At 48.3% G+C, this 17,158-nt stretch overlaps 1 protein-coding gene across 12 annotated transcripts in view; it reads right to left on the reverse strand.

Moving 5' to 3' along the window:
• The window catches only part of UIMC1 (ubiquitin interaction motif containing 1), a 39,096-nt gene extending 22,180 nt beyond the window's left edge, over positions 1–16,916 (reverse strand). For 8 of the 12 annotated variants that reach the window (XM_074839101.1, XM_074839097.1, XM_074839100.1 and 5 more), the window contains exons 1-4: positions 16,782–16,916; positions 12,414–12,571; positions 5,294–5,384; positions 12–136 (exon numbers count right to left, since the gene is read on the reverse strand). In XM_074839101.1, the coding sequence (XP_074695202.1) occupies positions 12–136; positions 5,294–5,384; positions 12,414–12,563 (366 nt within the window). In that variant the 5' untranslated portion in view covers positions 12,564–12,571; positions 16,782–16,916. Of the gene's footprint in view, positions 1–11; positions 137–5,293; positions 5,385–12,413; positions 12,572–13,711; positions 13,833–15,506; positions 15,612–15,632; positions 15,933–16,781 lie in introns of those variants that run through there. The other 4 variants (XM_074839093.1, XM_074839094.1, XM_074839096.1 and 1 more) reach the window with 4 other exon arrangements.
• Between the last annotated feature and the right edge of the window lie 242 nt (positions 16,917–17,158).

Raw genomic sequence — 17,158 nt, forward strand, 5'->3', positions numbered from 1 at the left:
AGCGCACTTACATTAAGGCTCTCAGCAATGGCCTTCCTCAAGAGCTCCTCCTCTTCCTCTTCCTGACAGTTCACTTGCCTGGCTTCTTGCTCACTCATTTTCAGGGCCAGTGCAAACTGTTCCTCTTCAGTCATCTCTACAGCAGAAGAAATAGGATAACGTCAAGTCACAACTGCAGGTGTACATAAACACCCAACATATATCCAACATGTTAGGAGAAATGTCCAAGGGTCCTGCCTCCCCAGGAGGGATGCAGAGCAAAACATCTAAACCTCAGCTTTCCTGAAAACATGTCACCAAAACCGGAGCAGGCAACACTACATGAAAAAGGCAACCCAAGTCAGGAACTTCAGTTAGGGTTTCTACAGCAACCTAAACTCTGACTCCCTGGGTATAATAACTGCAGTGGAACATTTTATTTGCCCTCATCAAACAACACACTCTACAGCTGTAGAACACATGTTCAATGAGAGAGGAAAAGGACAGATTTCCAAAGTGTGCTCATTTTTATGTTGGATTGGCTCAGCAGCAAGGCAGGATAAAGAACACATCATCTTTGATACACTTTTTTACTAGCCAAATAGCACATCTCACTGCCTTCTGACATGCAGATACCTGCAATACCACAGGAGACCTACCGGAGAGAAAAAGAGCTACATGTTGTTCACCCCGAGCCGCAGGTGGAAAGCTCTGTGGAGGATAACGTTACTTGCTTAGTGGTATTATGGAAGATCTTTCCCATGCATACATCCCCCTTCTGCTCACATCACCACTCCGCTGCATCACTAAGTCAGTCATGCATGGGAAACAGGTTTCCTACAGTTGTAACTGCTATTTCAGCAGAAAATTTCTTCCTGAAATATTCCTCAGAGCAAACCAGAAGCCGAGACTGGCTATTTAGAAACAAAGCAGTTAGTTACTTTGGAAAACACTTATTTACTTAGATTCAATCCAACACTTGCACTGTGCTTAAAATATACAATGCCTGCAGAATGGAGTGCAGCTTGGAAAACAACTCAACAGCACTCTCAGGAGCTGAAAAATACATCTTCTCACTTGAAACAAATTGACAGATTTCCTTCAAAACCCGCTCCCTCCTTCAGGCAGAATCCTGCACGCGCCATCTCATGCATGAACCAAGAGGCTTGCTCTGCGATGGGCTAGAAGAGCTCTAAGAGACGCAATTTGAACAGGAAGGCCGCCCAAGCGCAAAACATGCCTTCGCTACAGCCAGTTTTGGAGACTGACGTTTCCCTGGATAAAGATGCATTCAGAAATTGCAGACTCCCGTTTTCTAACCCATCGTCTTCCTACCAGCTGCCACCAACACAGAGCCTCCCTCGAAGCAGCCTGGGATTGCACTGGTCTTAGCACAGCCCGTGCATCACGGCACTGCTGCAGCGAGGTGCATCCTCACAGCAGCAGGCTTGGCTTTGCTTTGCCCTTCCCCCAGCTCGTTGCTAATGGCAGGCTGGTTCTCCCCCACCCAAGCAGGATTTGAAGCATTTTTGGACTGTTCTGACTACCAGTCATAGATTCCTTTCTGTGTCCTACTAAATCAGTACTTAGCTTTAGGTTATTTGGTTGGGTTTTTTTAAATTTCTTTTAAAATTAAGAAAGGTTGAAGTGAAGGCAGACTGCAGTGCACTCAGGGCTCGTAGGGATCTTTTGTCCTTGGACAAAGTCACTCTATGATGTTACAGCCAGGAGGGACCAGGAAAAAAAAAAAAAAAAAAGCATCCTTTAAGGGAAAGCACACGACAGTCCAGTGTATGAAGAAGGCTCCTGTCCCCAAGAACAGCAGTAATACACAGCATTTTCACAATACCAAACACCTCCCAATCATTCAGTGTGTGCTGATTTGTTTCCCTGCCCAAACCATCACAGCAATCAGGCCAAATCCTGCAAACTCTGACATGTGCAAGAAAACCAGTGCATGTGATCAGTGTCCTGCAACACAAGACTTTCCACGTGCTTAAATTAAAACAGGGGCTCGAATGTTCGCCAGTTCAGGCTATCAACATCCATGAAGCTTAACAAAAAGAAACATTTTTTGGCGACTTACTACTGTACATTTTGTTTTCTTCTCCCTCCCTGGCACAGTAATTTCCCCTCTGGGGACCGGGAACGTGCCAGACAAATGCTGCCTCTGGCAAGGAAACCAGAGACAAACAAGATGCACTTAGCACACGTTCCAGTTGAGTAGGTGCTCCGGAGACGGGGAGATTTCGAGTTTAAATCCACCTGGCATTACGGTAGGGAGAGCAAAGAGCAGCTCTGCTCACGCCTTCCAGGAGACTTGACCTGCTTTAAGCTGAGCGGTCCGGAGCTGGCGGCATTTTGTGCTCCATGTCTGACCCATTTCTCAGCACCATGCATTTTATTAAACTGGATGTTGATTGCACCAGTCATAATTTATGATGATTAGAAATCCAGAGTGTTGCGTTAGCCCCCAACCGGTGTGTGCAAACAGACCTCTGGAGCGCTCCAGGAGCGAGCACTGAGCGTGCAGCGGAGGTGAGCCATGCTCCCGGAGTGTGCCAGCGGGGCAGGGGCTCCTGCAGCCCTTGGGAGGAATGACCCCTCTCCAGACACGCTCCGTTACGCTCAGCTCACACACATCGCACGCCTCGCAGAAGCCCATTCCTGCTGCCGGCTGGGGAAGCACCGGCACCTCCGGCTGGGAATTCTGCGTCTCACACTCCAAAATCCACTCACCACATGTCCATCCCAACGAAGCACTAAATCCCAGCACCTCTCCAGGGATCAGGGCATCCAAGAAACCCACAGATGGGAAGGAGGGGTCAGGGAGAAACTGTTTTTAAGACATTGCAGCCCTAAACAAATTAAACCATTTCAGAGCCTTTTTAAATGCTAATATGGCAATTTGCTAAGCGATTTATGTTCCATTTTGACATTTGCAAAATGAATTAGATGCAAAACCCCACTAGTTGTAGTTCTAACACTTACTAATAAGAGATTTACTCAAAAATAATGGAAATGCAGGATCTCAGTATTTCCACATATCCAAAGTGCAATTACAGTAAAAACATTCAGATGTGCTTTAAAGCACTGACTTCCTCCAGAAAAAGAGAGAGACTTCTTTAGGTTTTGTATTTCCATTTATCCTGTCAGGATGAAACGTCACAGATATATTTTAGTTATGGGTTTAGGTTAAAATGAATAAAACCACAACAAAGCAAAAATGGGAGGATACGCTTTATAACCAGAGCCTGCAAATAGCTGAAATTTTCCAGTTTTGAGGAGAGAGAATTTGCTCTACCCAGAAGCATCAAATTTTTACAAAAGACCAATTTGCCTCACAATTCAAAGAATTTATTTAAAGACACTGAGAAAAACAATTACTACTTCAAATCTTAATTTGCCTAAAAGCAAACACCTATAGCTTCCCATAAATGAGAGAACAGACCCACCATCACACGTGCTTAAACAAGCAACTGCTCTTCGACCGAGCAGCAACAGGCACCCCCAACCTCCTGCACTTCGAGGAGGCAGAGATGCACGCTAAAAAAAAAAAAAAAGGCAGCTGTTGCCCCAGGAGGAGAAAAACTATTATCAAGAATTTCAGCATCTAGAAACACAGCAAAACTCCTCTGTTCTAAAGTGGCTAAAGAGCCAGCCCTGTCTCCCACGATTTTTTGGAGGACACCAAACACCTTTTGCACAACACCAGCTCCCGAAACCCAGAGCACTCAACGATGCAGCGAGAACACCCAACTTCAGCAACTCCCTGCTCTTAGCACCTTATGTTTGGTCACAGTTTAACAGCATCTCCAAGAGGGAGCTTAGCTTTTATTTGGTGTTCTGTTTCTTTTGGGAGAAAAAGAAGAAAAAAAAAAGAAAAAAAAAGAGAAAAAAAGAATAATTCTTCCCCCATCTCTGACTTTGCTATCTTACTTGTTCGACACAGGACACGCACAGTGGGTTTCAACTCCCACAAAGAGCCAGGCTGTTTCATGCTCTGGCCTTAGGCCTCTATTAAAAACAATTTAATTCACACAAGCCCTCTGAGGACTGACAAGCCCAACTGCTGCTGCTTGCGGAGCACTGGCGTGCTCCATTTTGTTCAGTGATTGCTTTGGGTTTTGCAGGAGACAACATCTCTCCCATTTTAAAACATTCTGAATTTAACACGCTAGCTGGAGCGCTGCCTTGCGGAGCGCAAGAACGTGAGCGCGGTTCCTCTGGGGCAGAGCAATGGTCCACCTGCCTGGCTCTAACAAGTGGTGCTGTCCCGGGAGCGCAGGCAAGCCTGGCCACGCTCAGTGGTCCCTTCTGGTTGGACATCCCCAGCATTCAGAAATGTTGTTTGCAGAATATGAGTGGGAACATCCCAGCCTGTTCCCTCTGGCAACTGTTTATAGACCTATTGTCCATGAATGCATTTCATCCCTTATTAAAGCTACTGGTACTGACCCCTCCACAACCTCCTGCGACAAAAACTTCCCGGAGTTCACTACATGCTGTGTGAAGTATTACTTTCTTTCACCCGTTTTAAACCTATCTGTCTCCTGCTATTTCCGCTGACTGCACGAGCTGGTAAGGCACTGCCTTCCTGATGTGAACTCTGATCCCACCTTCCTCTCTAACTGAGCAGCCCCAGGCTTCCCAGTTGCTCCTCATAAGGCAGCTGCTCCCTCCCCTTCATGGCTTGGGCTGTCCTTCTCCGGATGTCCCCTGACTCCACCATGTCCTTGAGATGCGGAGACCAGAACTGCACACAGCACTGTTGATGTGGGTGCAACAACACTTTATGTAACAGCAAAATGACGTAAAACAAATCTCTTGTTCTTAACACCCTTCCTTATGATGCCCAACGTTGCTGGCTTCTCCAGCTGCCCCCGCGCTACGAGCAGATAATTTCACAGAACTGTCAGCTGCGACTCAGATCTTTCCCGAGCTCCGACTGCCAGGTCAGAGCATCACGACATTTCAGGGAAAGACAGCAGCAGAGGGGCCTGAGCAGCAAAGCAGTTTGTGACTGACAGTGCTTTCAGATCGGCTTCAACCAGTTTTGAAACTCGGTGAGGCACCGACACCTCACACACTTATTTTGGAAGTGCACCAGTCTGCGCACACGCCACCTGGGGAGAAAACAAGTGACAGTGTGCCTATTCAGAAAGGCAAATTTTACCCCTGAGAAGGGTCTGCTCCAAGAGCTGTGCATCCCCAGCCACATCACAGCCTTTCTGCAAGGGAAATGATCTCTAACACAAACAGCAGAAGCTGCTCAGCACCAGTCTACTTCCCCAGCCCCACACTTGAGACCTACGTGCAATTTTTCTTTTAGGAGTAAACTTCGTTCTATCCAGCTGCTGTTTTGTTCTCTTCTTTTGCAATCCACTCTCTTCCTTTGACTCCTGCTGTAATGGAAAAAAATATGGTGAGTGCATACAATATGTAAGAAATACTACCAGGCCCCTCCCCCCCACTACTCAGACACAAACACTGGTTCAAAAACAAGCCTCTCTATGTGTGTGAAATTTGAATTTCAAACATAATTCAAGCACATTCTGTAACTATTAAAAGCTGTGTGATAAGCATAACGAGCAAAAAGAGTTACAGACTGACATAAACAGTGAAGTAGGAGAGACAATAGACTTCATGCCAGTCACCACCATGCACTGCACCTGCTGCCCATGATTTTAGAGAGAATTTGTTTGGCCCTGCTAAAACATCGGTATTCGTAAGCACTCAAAATGGAAAAACAAAACCTTTTTATAACGGAACATCCCACACCTGTAAGCCAGGACTGTTTCCATGCAGCTTCTAATACCCTGTCCAGACAATTTTAGGTGACCAAAACTGGAATCCTAACCATTTTGGGGACCCATGCTAATGCACCCCGAGGATAGGAGAGCCAGCTGTATTTACTCCTGGTGCTATTCTCTCATTGTATTGCCACAAGTGTTTCATTTTTGAAGCTTGAATACTTCAGAAATTTGTTGTCTCGAGGCCTCCCTGAATAATACCCACACAAACAACCTAAGTGCTTGCTGCTTTAAGCACATGGACTGCAACAAGAATGGTCGCAGGCTTAATTGGCACACATTTATGCAAGTTGCTGTCCTAATGGCTTAAGCGAGGGCGTACACATTACCGAAGGCTGGCACTGGGCCCCTTCCAATTTGTCTCTCTAAATCAGGTAGGATTAGAATCAAACCCAGTGTTTCAGGCAAAGACCCACACCGGGCCAGGAGGGGGCTTCACACAGCTCCGTCTGCAGCTGCAGGTGTTTTTGCTGTCTATAAGACTCACAGCAAACTGGCCACACACTTGTGCCTCATACCCCCTCCAGTGCCGGGAAGGGGGCTTCAGGGTGAGGCATGTGGCTTGGGCTACTTTGATGCAAATGGATCCACTGCTTAATTTCAAGTGTAATCAACTTCTGCTGTCCATCGCCCATGTTTCTGAACCTGTGAAGTCCTTTGGACTGCACCTCTACGCTCTTTTGTTCAAGACATCTCCAGCTTTACTGTTATCTGTAGATTTTATTAATGTATATACACCACTTGCTCCCTCTTACAGATCATTAATGAGGATGTTAAAACACAGACAGACCTAATATTGATCCTCTTGGCCTCAGCTCTACATCTCCCCCAAATGAGCCTCTCTTCTGTTCATCACCAGCTTTTGCTGACAGTCTTTTAGCAGGATTTCAATCCAGGAATGTTACTATCTAGACCAAATTGAATTATTTATCCAACTAAGATTTTGCAAAGACATACTATTAAGTGGTTTCCTGAAACCCTAATACATTACAGTTTTTACATGCCCTAATGCCTACACCATTCCTCACTTCCACTGATCTAAGAATCAGCTCACAAGACAGCAATCGTGCTTGCCAACTCCGCACACACACTCATGCTCACACCTAGGGATTTCTTCCTTTGACCAATTCCTTCTCTTCCCCACCCAGCCTGGTTTTGGTACCCCGTTTCTAAGATCTGCTGCTGTGTCTCCAGAAGGCTGCTTCACAGCCAGATTCTCTCTTGCTAGAAGATGGATGCCTAGCTCACGCTTAGCAGGTGACATCCTCTCTCTTCCAGGGCCCTGGCATGTTGCCCTTCTCCACAGTTTGCCATAAACCACGGGTTCTCCTACTCCGAATTGCCCTGCCTTGCTCTGCAGCGGCAGCCCCATGCTGACCTTGCAGGCAGCTCACACCTAAGGGAGTGGGGAATAGTGCAGGATCACACCAGGATCACGCTAGGATTATATGCTGGAGGAGGTTAAGCAACAGCTCTCCCGCTCTCCCCCAAAGCCCCAACTAACAGTGCTAAACCTACTTCAGCTTAAGACAGGGGCGATTTAATCCTAGCAGGCTCTGTAAATCCCCAGCTCTTCTCTCTAGGCATCAATCTTCCCCTCATCACTCTTGCACTTGCCGGAAGGTCAACCCTGACACTCTCATCTGCAGCTCTCTTCCAGGGCACGGATGTGATTTATGAGCACACCAAACTTTCCACCACTGCCAGTGTCTGCTCTGTGCACAGAGACACACGTTTACAATATGCACCACAGGACAAGACAGGGCTCAAACGCCTCCGGGGCTTTGGAGGGGAATGGCATGACTGGTGCCGGGCGGGCTGCCCGGTTTCCCTACGCAGCCAAGTATGTGCCTCGGTTCCCCGTGCTGGGTCCTGAAGCACCTCGACATTTACAACGGTGGCAGGAGCAAAATTATTGCAGGACACGTGTTGTATGAACCTCATACATTTGAGAAAGATGTTTAAATTGCTTAGCAGTGTTCTACCGAACAGCCACAGTACAGCGAACCGCTGAAGCAAATCCAATTAATCCTGATGGGCCAAAACATACACACACATCTCAATTGCAAGAATTCTTAAATCTTCTTTATTTTTAAACCCAGAAAATAAAACATACCTTTTAATTAGGATTTATGGCTGTTTGTACCTCTGCTGGGAGAGAGCCCCGCAGGCCCCAGAGTGCTCTGCATAAATGCAAGCATGGATGGTAGAAACAGAAGGGGCCAAGAAAATTCAGAGAAGACAACAGGGCTTGCTCTTTCTGACCCAACCTTTTAATGCTCATCTGTCTACAAGGATAATAGGAACTCAGGGGGCCACTCAACCAACTGCCTTTCTAATAAGATCACTAGTCCAAAAATAATCTTAATCAATTAAAATATTCCCAAACTGCAGCCAATACTCTTAGTTACAAGGTCATCTCCAACACACAACTTCCAGGGGAAACTAATTATTATAGCGGAGGCGAGGTGGGAACTGCACACCTCTGCTCAGTGCCAGCCTGGAGAGCGTCTCTCCTCCTTTGCCGTCAATTTAAAGCATAACGGCCAGAAGGAATCCAAATTCTCTTCCTGTGTGTCAGGCTCTGCAGTTTAATTTATGATGCTCTCTTATGAGCAATTTCACTGTCAGCATTGTACACAGATCAAGAAAAAGACGGGTTTCCAAAGTTCCCTGCACATTTAGTGGAAGGCAGCCACTATTCTTCTTCCTTGTTTTTTTAACCTGCTTGGTTTCACCAGACAGCAGGAAATCAAATTCCCATTTTAAAAATGCTTTTGCACATACTTAAGAGAACCTGACTCTGCCAGCAGAAACAGATACAGCTCCACTCACTTCTAAAAGCCCATAAATGGAAGCCAGTAGCCAGCCTCCCACATCCTGCTCCCTCGAATCCACATCATAAACCACAGAAATCAGCTTCTACTGACTCAGGGAAGGAAAGGCTACAGAAGAATGTCTCCATAGCTAACAGTGCAGACTGCAAAGTCAAAAGGTCTGGGTAATTTTACTGCTCAACAGCAGTTGGGACCATCTAACAATAGGGCACAGCCAAACACCACACGTCCTGCATGGGAAATACTCAGATGAAAACCAGACTAATTTATTTTTAAAAGCCAATTAGATGTTGGAAGTGCCACGTTTGGCTCTAGCCAAGGCTGCTGCTGAAATTAATATCACACCCTACTTTATTAGTCTCTGACTTCAGTTCAGAATCTGTTTCAGTTCTGCTCTGTCTTTCAGCTCATTAGAACAAACCTGCTGGAAGTGGAGACTTGAACAACGAGACACCACAGGGCTTGTGCCAGACGTGTAGTTCCTGACACACGGGAGGGAGGCCTCTGTAGAAAAAAGGGCTTTTACCGGGCTGTGAGGAGCCTGGATTCAGCCCAATCTGATTTCCGAGGAGTGAGTGCAGCAGAGCCTCCTCGAGAGCACGCTCACACTGCGTTCTCCTCTGGGAACGGGAGGCGGCGGGTCCCTCGGTACCACAGCAGCGCCCGTGGGGACAGCAGGGTGCCGCAGCGATACTCCCACGTGGCTCTGCTTCGCTCGGATGGTCAGTGCTGCGAGGTGGGCACTGCCATCCTCGCTGTGACGCTTCCAACGCCATCTTCTCCATAGCAAGATGCCCCTCAGGCCATGCCTGGTCCCAAGACAAGGGCCCACTGCCACAGTTGATGGAGAACATGACAGGGCAGGGGCTGGGTATTCCAGCAGATGCCCAAACACACCTCACTCTTTCTACCAAAACCAACAACTGATCAGGAACATCAACACACACTGCTATTTATCCAGACTCTGAGTATCTCCAAACACAGGAATACTCAGGCAAAGGGATGTTCCACACCAAAGGGAGGACAGGCTGCGGATGCCATGCAGGAATGGATGGCACCATCACCCTGGAGTCTTGTCATATGTTCCCCAAGGGCTGGCAGAGCTGATGAATCTGGCAGAAAGAGCCTGAGAGACTTCACGCAAACTCTACGAGTGGAGGCAGGTACTCCCAAAGGATCTACCCAGGAAAAAGGGACCCTTCCAAAAGGTCCCACAGCAGATCAGCAGCATTTGGGGATCAACTGCAGTGAAGGCTCCAGATCAAATAGGTTAGCACAACCACTGGGCCTCTGGCTGTGCTCGATGCTCACGCTTGGCCAGGCCTCCTGCTGGGTGACAATCATCTTTCAGATGTGGCTTCAGAAAATCTTGGACATCAAAAAGTCTTTATCAACAGCCCAATTCAAGCAGGAGGCTCACGAGACAGACCAGGAATTGCTATGCCTCGAGAGAGCATTGTTGAGCACTATTTGAAATATTGTGTATTTATGAATGACCACCCATCTTCTGGCATGGGCAACCAATTCCCCGCAGGATTTAAACAGTCAGGGCAGACAAGAACCACTTTGCTCATTTGTCGTGTTTGCATTTTTAGAGACACGGTGTGCAGAAAGGTCATCTCCTCTTGTTTCCACAAAGCCAGAAAAACTGTTCTTATTTTGTCTGACCCTTCGCAAAAAGAAAGAAGCGTTGCCCAAATCCAGGATTACATATAGCAGAGATCAGAAAGCCCCATGTCCAGAAAACTTCCTTCTGATGCAGCTCTGCAGATGCCACAGCACAGACATGAGCAAAGAAAGAAAACTTGGCAAAATAACATGGATGAGCTTGATAATCTAGCATGACTGAAAAATTCCTGGGAGAGGCAGTCTGCCAAAGATCATCAAAAGTGAGAAGCTGGAGGCTTTCCAGGTGCAGCTGCTACAAGATCTGCTGGTCTGGAAGCAGAACTAGGGACTTGTTCTATAGATACCTGCCAAGAGACTGCCAAGGAAGAAAGCCATCGAATCAATGATGCCCAAATTGTCCTTGTAGCTTTTGATTCATAAGGAACCATGTCCTAACAGATGCAAGATTAATTGAGAATGTATTGTTCTCTAAAATTGCTATTGATCTGAGCTTCCCACACCTCTTCTTGAACACATAACAAGGTCTTACTAGAGCAAGAACAACAGTTACAAGGTTCGAAATTGCAATTCAACTTGATGTACACTGAAGAGCTGAGACAGTTACAGAAGCCAGACAGTTATTTTTTTGAGATCCCAAGTAAATCACATTTTTGGGTTTGATTTTGCAGAAAACAACACGACAAGAGACTGTGGCACTGGATCTGGAAGCTGATGACTCACAGAAAGAAAGAGACTGAACTGAATAAATCCACTCATTCAACTGAGTGAACTGTTGTCACTTAAACAGAACCTAATTGGCTCTTTAACGGCCTCTCTGAGCATATCCTTTTCTGTAATATGACCGATTATGCCATCAGAATTTATTGTTTATAGACAAACTTACAGAACAGTCAGGGAGCCTAACCTTTTTATAGATGTGTTTTAAGAGACGTTTGTTTCCTCTTTTTCAGATACGTGCACATTGAGATGAATAATTGCAGACAATAACAGGTCCTGATCTTTTATGTACTGCAGCAGCTCTTATAGCTGCTGATTTCTTTTTTCCTTATAGGTTTCACAATAAAGGCCAGTGATGCAGCAGACATCTGAAGTTAACTTAGCATATTGCAGAGCTAAGGGTTTAACCCCACTGAACTATTACTGCCATATGTTCCATTTCTTTCAGGGAATTTCCCAATGGGAAAGAACTCAGACAATGCGAAGAAAAAACATCCAATATCATTTGCCCTACAGCTTTTTACTGTTTATTTCTAGCACTTTTCCCCTCCTCACATGATAATCGCCTTATTGTGGAGAAGCATGCTGCAGATGTGGGAGCGAAAGGGACCTGATTTAAGATCTACAGCTTGAGAGTGAACTGAAATGCTTTTGAAAATGGTGGAATTACAAAAAGCAGCTTAGGATCCCCAATCACCAGCAAGACAGGGCAAAGCCTTAACAGTCATACATAAAAAAATTGATTCTTAATAATTTCCTCCCATTTACCTCACTCAGTTGAGGACGGGTTCTCAGGGCTCTGGGTTTCCCCCAGGCGGGAGTTCCTGCACTCATCCCAACACCAGTGTGACAAACGTCAATGTTTCAATCTTTTAGGGTAAGTCTGACGTTTGTAAGACAATGCTAGGGATCAGGGACCTGAGTCTTTATGTCTTAGCCAGGCACATCCACACCGCAGTTTACCTTTACATCCTATGGAAGTGGGTTAAAAACTCAGGCTTCTGTAATTCAGGAGCAGTTTACCACACACCAGCTGTGTCTGAACTACTCGCAAGCCTGTGTTCTGAATTATTTTCTTATCTATTTGCACATAATACAGAATCATGTTTCTATGGTTAAGCTGGAAATCAATCAAATAAAAATTATGAAAAAAAGATTTGTAAAGGGATTGAGGAAAGGTTACTTTTAAATTACGTTTCAAATTCAGTTCTGAGAGGATTTGGTTATCAAATCCCAGACTCATAACTCACCCTCACGAAGCACACCATTCATTTCCTAGTCAAATAGGATTTGATTCATCTCACACGTAAGAAAAGGAACGGCACAATACGCTCTGAGCAAAGCCTGACCTCGGCACATACAGGGTGGGATGCTCAGGCACTCTTCTGCAACAGCAGGGCCCAGCACAGGCTCTGGACACCACAAGCTGATCACTGACCTCTCCATCACTGTCAGATATAACAATAAACGCATCCACAAAACTGCGCTTCTTCTTGGCATTAGCTGGGTTCTTCTTCTCTTCCTCCTCTTCCTCCCCATCCTGACCTCGAGAGTCCAGGCCCTCTGTGGGCTGCTTCTTCCTCGGCATCCTTCACTCTGAAACAGAGGGAAAGATTAAAAGCCATTTGTTTCCTTCCGATTTAGAACTCCCTTAACAGCCATCCTTTTTTTCTCTATTTTTAGGCAAAATACCCCAGGCATTGGAACCTTATTACAAAGTACGGTGGATTTAGTGTTACTGGGAGCCACATGTACTAGTCACCACTCATCTAGTTATGAATACTTTATTATAGCTGATTGCTAAGAAGGGGTTACAGGGGAACAGCAACACAGACCACAGCCACTCTGAATGCCCTTGCTTCAAAGCAATGAGGCTTTCGTCTTAAAGCTCATCAGCAAACTCCTCCACAGCATCACTTCACAGCAGGTCTCCCGCCCTCCAACACAGTCCAGAACTTCCCCTCCTCAGCCTCACCCCTTCACCATCCTGGTGCAGAACAAACCAGGCTGTGGCAGTGGATCAAGCTGAAACTTGCATGCCAGAACAAGAAGCCACCACAGCACAGCCATTTGCCAGCTTTTATATTCAACAAAACAAGGGGGGAAAGGCATGTTCCTCAAAGGATGCTGTTTTGCTCTCAGCACAGCAGCTCGGTGGAAGGCTGCACCAGCACTACAAAAAGGGAAAATGCAGGCAACGGCTGTAGGCAGGTTAGAAACAAGACAACAGGTTTATCTCGCAGCCTGGATTTCTCAATGAGCATCAGCCCCCGGAAGTCCTCTGCGCAGACATGCCTGAACCATTCGTATTAAAGGCACTTGACAAGCAGGGAGGAACCTGCTGAGCGTTATTAGTGCAAACCTGAGTGCTCTATAAGCAGCACAATTGAGGGCAGGTGCCCACACAATGCAAGCTAGTACTTCAGCATCTCCTTCCCATGCCAGCCCATAGACTGTTGGAGAGAGATGCACAGCAAGCGTTAGCTGCTTTCATCAAAAAGGACTCAGACGAGACGATTGGGAATGGTGGAGGAGAGCAGCAGGGCGGCACACAGAGTTAAATCACCCTTTCCTGTCTATGTTTGCTGTTTGGCAAGTAACTCGACAACAACATTCAGCGCTTCCTGAACTGTGATCTAAAAGAGCCTTACAGAGCAGGCTGAGCACGATCAGCTCTGTTTAAGTTAGAATTAAACATGTGCAGAGCGGTTAAACAACAAGCCCTTCGTTACACACCAGAGAATGGCAGAGCTGGAAACGCAAGTCAAGTTGGCCGGTTCCCAGACCAGTGTCCTTCCACAGGATCATTCTGCCTTCCTTCAAGATCACTGAAATAGCTCAAATGTGCTGCTTAGATCTAAAATAAGAGTAAGAGAAGATGCGACAAAGACCCTACATTACCCAATATAGAGCCAAACCCTTCTCTGTAACACCACAAAATTGCAAACAGCCGCTGTGTGTAGAAATATTAATGAGCAAGAAGTTCAAAATCCCCATCAGTGCTAAGAACAGCAGTGCATTGCTCCATCTACAGTCCGAGGCAGCAAGGTGAGGCTGAGAGAGGAATGCATGCCTTCCCTCCCTACTATCTGCAGCCTTCGAAAGCTTCCTTAGCCTCTCTGCATCCCTTCCTCTGCAAATACATGCACACACATGCCTAGACACAAAAGATGATTATCCTGGTGAGTCATGATTTGCACCGAAGGTTTGCTGAGCCCTCTGAAGACAGAATATTGTACAAATGGCATGTACAGCTCCAGAAGCAACTGCAACGACCACTGCAGTCCACAAACGCTTGCCTGCTTAGGAAGGGGAAATCAAAACAAGAACTGCTTTTGGAAAAGCACTGGCTCTTGCAAAACAAAGCTGTTCTGCTCCAGCTGAGCTGAACTCAGGTCTTGTTGGAATATCCTCATTATACTTTCTCCACTTTTTTATCTTTTGCTCCAAACGGTCTCTTTGCCCTCTGCCTGGAGAGATGAACCAAGCCTCACGCCCAGCTGCTGAGAAGTACCCCCACAAAGGGAGTCCATCACGGTGGGAAACGCTCCCTTATCAGAAGAAAAACACTCACACAGGCGTTTTGGCACGGCGCTGGGGAGGAGCATTGGAGACCCGTGCCTCCAGTACGTGAGCCTATGCAGGGTCACTCTGGTTTTGGAGAGACAGCCTGTAAACCTTTTTACCACCAAAACAAAAACAAACAGCAACAAGCAACTGCCATGCTGTCTTTTTTTTTTTTTTTTTTTAAATCTACACTGGTATCACCAGTTCTCTGACTCGGCGATACATCTTCTGCTTGATGCCCTGTGCTAAATAAGAGATCACTGAGAAATATCAGCTGGAGTTATGATGAGTCACCTACCTTCAACATTTAAAGGAAAGAAAAAAAAAGATGTAAGAGATGTAACCACACAACTCCCACAACACTTCTGAAAATGAAGGGACTTGTGGCAAAGAGACTCTCTGTAAATGTAACTAAGGGAACAAGACAAGTAAGAGATCACTTGTAGCTGTGCTAGTCTGAGGCTATGAGTAGGAGAGCAGTAATAGCTTTTATTAGGCAAACTGGTATAGCTGAGGGAAGAAAACACGCATCAGAGCACACACACACCCCCCCTCTTCAGGTAGGGAAGTTAAACACCGAAGCTGTATTTTGCTTTTAGCACTCCTGGAAAGGTTCCTAGTATTGAGGTGATGATGCTGGCTTTCAGGCTCAGCAAAAAAGGCCAAAGACTGAATTATCTAAAACTACCTTTGCAGTCGGGCTCACAGACTCATTTTTCAGTTATCCACAATTCTTTCCAACTCTGAATTTAAGAGAATTTCTTTGTAAATGCTCTGACAGCAAAGGTGACCTCCTGACAAGGGACTCGCACATGCCACGCTTCTCCAGTCACATTTTTAGGGATATCCTTGAAGATCCCCAACTTGTGATTATTTGTCATTTTCCCTCTCATCTATCATTTTGATGAATCAGAAAGCAATTACCGACAGAATAATTCTAAATCTTGACACTGCAGCTACAGACCTGCCAAGCTGTGACAGCTTGAAAAATGCTTGAAAATGAAGCCAAAAATGAATGACTCTCATCCCCGGATGAGTTTCTGAGCCGTTTGAGACACAGGCTGTCGCTTTGTAAACAACTCCCCCCCACCTCAGGAAGAAGAGGCACGACGCTCCCCTGCAGCTCCGCGAAGCGGCTCCATGTTCAGGCAGGTCAGCACCACACGCCTGCCTGGAAATATCATCCCTGGACCCTCGGCTCGACCCTGCACGCAGGGCCCAGCTGATGCTCTGCGACCCGCAGGACACGAGGGCTCACGGTGCCCCGGAGGGGAGAGGAATTGTTTACAGGATTCATCCGTTTATAGAGCTGGCTCTTCACGAGAAGGGACAGAGGGACCGCAGAGGCCAAGCATGCCCAAGTGCTGTCATCTGCAAATGTCACTGAGCTCTGCAAGAGATGCTCACTGCTCAGCTTCCCTCTAGCCCAGACCAAGCAAGTCCCGCACGCAGCACCTCTCCCTGCTCCAAGGCCAGGCCCTGCGTGGGGGGAGAGTAACCCCCTCCCCAGCACCCACCCGAGATCCTCCCATCCCCTTCCTGACCCACTGCCTTCGCAGGGTTGGGGCTACAGAAGCGTCACCCTGGGGAGGCAGCATGGGGGGTCCCAAGGTGGGATGGGGGAGCTCGGGAAGAAGGGGATCAGCCATAGGTGGGGTAAACCAGAGAGAGGGGATGTGTTGGGGCTGCCCCCGAAGGGGAGGGGGCCAGCCGTGGAAGAACAAAAACAGAGGGGCAGGAGGTGGCCCCAGGGCCTAGCCTGGGGGGATGCCTCAGGGGATGGGGTCGGGGGGGGTCGGTTTTGAGGTGCCCTCCTCAGGGGACAGCCCCGGGAGAGGAACACCAGGGTCACCCCAGGGGAAGGGGCACAGTTTGGGGTCACCCCCAGGGCAAGGGGCTGGGGTACAGCCCTTGAGGGGAGAGATACTGGGGTGTCCCCCCACCCCCGGCAGACAGGGCTGGCGCTGGGGGGCCGGTCCCCGGATCACCCGGGGCGGGGGCCAGTGGGCGTGCCTGGGGGGTCAGCCCTGGAGCTGCCCGGGGGGAACGGGCCGGGGAATGGCCCGGGGGGCCAGTCCCAGGATCACACACCCCACACCCGCCCCGGGAGAAGAGTCGGTCCCGGGCAGGGGGGCTCGGCGCCCAGCTCCGGGAGCCCCGCGGCGGATGGGCCCCGAGCGAGCCCCGGGGCAGCAGGCCCGGAGCGGTGCGGCAGGCCCCGCGGGACACAGGTACTCACCGGGCCCGGGCCTCCCGCGGGCCGGCGCCCTGCCCCCGCCGAGCCGCCCCGTTGCGCGGCCACAGGCGGCGGCGCCGCTGACCTCCCCGCCGGGCCGCCCCGCCGCGCCGGCCCCGGTCGGCGGGTCTCTCACCCGCACTCAAGTTGGCGGCGGAGGCCTCATTGCCCTCACCCAAGATGGCGGCAGCGGCTTCCCGGCGCGTCACGTGGCCGGCGGGGCGGTGAAGCGGGCGGTGCCATATCGCGGGCGGGCCCAGCGTCGAGGGGCGCGAGGGCCCCGGCGCTTCGTCCTGAGGCACGGGGGCAGATGCCGGCGCTGGCGCCATTTTCTCAGCCCGGCACCGGCCGCCGCGAGCAGGGCAGCGAGTGCCAGGTTC

This window comes from Strix aluco, chromosome 13, assembly GCF_031877795.1.
Source record: "Strix aluco isolate bStrAlu1 chromosome 13, bStrAlu1.hap1, whole genome shotgun sequence".
Classification (NCBI taxonomy): Eukaryota; Metazoa; Chordata; class Aves; order Strigiformes; family Strigidae; genus Strix; species Strix aluco.